The following is a 2,749-nucleotide window of genomic DNA, read 5'->3' as shown; positions in this document are numbered from 1 at the left end:
TGTTAATAATTAACGTTTATGCCTTTTTAGATACGCTGTCGTGCCAATTTATAATACCGGTAAATGTATGGTCATACCTGAGTGTCAGGTCCCCAGGAGCGTCCTGACTGTGATACAGGGCGCCACCTGGTGATTATATTGAGCTACTGCACGCGCTATTTCAGACAGGCACCTTGACAGACAGCTACTAGGGGTCCTCTTCGGAGTGGATGTAAGCTAACAGCTACAAAACAGTCACTTTCTTCCAGTTAAGTACGTTTTTGTTTGTTTTAACCGTGTTTTTTTCAGTTACGAACACATTCAGACGCAGTCAACTCTCCGATAGACGACCAACACATCTGGTTTCTGTGAACTTTTAGCTCTGAAATAGTTAAATTAGCCCAATTTTGTACTTGGAGCTAACGTTAGCTTAGTGTTGCCCAGAGCCCCGTTGCTGTGTTTCCTGTTAAGGAGATGGATGGTTATCCCGGAGTCATCGTCGGCGATTCTACAAAACATCAAGAGAGACATTACTACCTGTTATCTGAGCTGCAAACCTTAGTCAAAGATCTACCAAGGTAATGTTACATTGCCTTTAGGGGAGACTTACCTCACAGAATTCAAATGACCACTTATCAGATTGAGCTACAACGTCAGGGTGGTTCAAAAGTACATATTGACGATTATTGTTTGTTTGTTTTCCTCCATGGTTAGCTCCTTCCAGCAGCGCCTGTCCTACAGCACGCTGGGTGACCTGGCTCTAGCACTCATAGATGGGACTGTCTATGAGATTGTGCAGGGGCTCCTGGATATTCAGCACCTGACAGAGAAGAATCTGTACAACCAGAGACAAAAGCTGCACTGTGAACACCAAGGTTGGTGCTCGGCTCTCTTTTGGAAAAAGATGCAGTGACTAATGGGGCCTATTCCAAAAAGCAAGCCCATGTAACTTAGATACTTGCTGACTAAAAACAGGAAGCCACTCAAATCAAGAACTCCCTCAAATACCAACCCTGCTCCTTGGAACAGGCCCTAAGTGTAAAATTGTAATGCAAATGTTGCTGTCCTGTTTGACCGGTCATTCCTTTTGTGTGTAGCACTCAAACAAGATCTTGTACGAAAACACAAAGATGCCCTGCAGTCATGCAAGTCTCACAACCTTGCGCTTCTCAAATCCAACCAGCAAGCAGAACTAGAGGTAAGGTGCTGAAATTCCAGTCTCTCCAATCTCTGTTGTTGCAAATGCTTTTTGGTTTGCTGATACTTGTGTGCTGTTTCATCAGGCTCTGGAAATTCGTGTGCGGGAGGAGCAAAGAATGATGGATAAGAAGATAGTAGCAGAAATGGATCAAAAAGTGATAGACCAGCAGAACACCTTGGAGAAAGCGGGAGTCCCTGGATTTTATATCACCACTAATCCTCAGGTTAACATATGCACCAGTCTTCTCACTGGGTAGCATAGAAAACAAATGCAATTTGCGATGCAGACAAATGTCCAGCAGGTGGCAACATATGTCCTAACTAATTGCTCTAAACCTCTTATGTGTCACTTCAGGAGCTGACGATGCAGATGAACCTACTTGAATTGATCCTCAAGCTTCAACAGAAGGAATCACAATCTGGAGTCCTTTGAGAACGAGGCCTAGTAGTGCCAGAAGAGGGGAAAACAACCACTCAGTGCCCACAGACTGTGTATGCTCACAGTCCAGTAATTGTGAGATGCATCATAAACAGTCAAAGTGTGGCACTTGACATCTGTTGTTATTGGTGTAATATTCACCATTAAAACATGTAGGAGAAGGCCGGTTCTCGAGTTCATAAGTAAGATGTTTCCAGTCCTGGAAGAGAGCCTCGACAGGTCATGACTACAAAGTTATAAAGCACTTAACTGTCACTCATTGTGAAATTAGGAAGTTGATGTGTCGTGGATCTTTTAGTACTGAGAGCGCAGACTCTGCAAGAAATTAAACAGTAAAGGGTGAAGATGTTGCTTCAGGACACGGCGATGGCTGTAACTGGGATTACTGTCATGGTCTTCCTGCAGTGAGATGGTCTCTCCGTGAGGGACTCGTGATGCCTTTGCCTGAAGTGTCAGTTCCAGTGTTCAGGCTCTGTTTTTAACACTTTATTGTTAATTTATTTCAACAGTATTGTAATACATTTCCCACTTTTTCTTTTCATATTTTTGCTACTTTGTTGTGAATCGTGTATTTTTCTGTTCAGTTTGTTGTACATGTGTTGGTATCAGAGGTGCACGTTAGATCTTGAGCTAACCCCTTCACAATTACATTATTTTTTAAAATGCCAGTGTTGGTTGATGTTTACGGTCCCATATAAATAAACAAATCAGCAACATTGAACCACTGAATTACTGACATGATCAAAACCAGTATAGACAGAAGCATTAAATCTTTGTATGGGTTGATTTTTCAATTACATCACTTTTTTTGTAAAACAAATGCTTTGAAAGTGTCAAAATGTCTTTGTCTTTTGTAAATGGTTAAACAAAACTGAGCTCTGTTAACATTGCTGTAAATTTCTCCCAGTTTAGTATTTTCTGTAGCACTGTATTAGAAATGAGTTTACTGGAAGGCTGCCACTGCTCATCACCCCATGTAGAGCTGGTTAAAACGTGCACCTGTTCATTCACCGAGTAACACTGGCACACCCAGGCCTGTTCTGTGTTAAACCGATATGGATATGATCATATATGTGTTTGTTTATTCCCACCTGGACTATAATTTCTTTTTGTTGATATCTTTACATCAGG

General features: G+C 41.8%; 1 protein-coding gene across 1 annotated transcript; it reads left to right on the top strand.

Annotated features, from left to right (window-relative positions):
- Positions 1-183: 183 nt before the first annotated feature.
- dgcr6 (DiGeorge syndrome critical region gene 6) lies at positions 184-2,339 on the top strand. Its single transcript, XM_033618953.2, has 5 exons — positions 184-557; positions 694-854; positions 1,077-1,177; positions 1,263-1,403; positions 1,535-2,339. The coding sequence occupies exons 1-5, from the start codon at positions 454-456 to the stop codon at positions 1,610-1,612; spliced, it is 585 nt and encodes a 194-aa protein (XP_033474844.1). The 5' UTR covers positions 184-453; the 3' UTR covers positions 1,613-2,339.
- Positions 2,340-2,749: the final 410 nt, after the last annotated feature.

The sequence above is a fragment of the Epinephelus lanceolatus genome, chromosome 9 (genome assembly GCF_041903045.1).
Source record: "Epinephelus lanceolatus isolate andai-2023 chromosome 9, ASM4190304v1, whole genome shotgun sequence".
Taxonomy (NCBI): domain Eukaryota; kingdom Metazoa; phylum Chordata; class Actinopteri; order Perciformes; family Serranidae; genus Epinephelus; species Epinephelus lanceolatus.
Note: the sequence above shows the minus strand (reverse complement) of the source record. Positions and strands in the feature narration are given on the sequence as shown.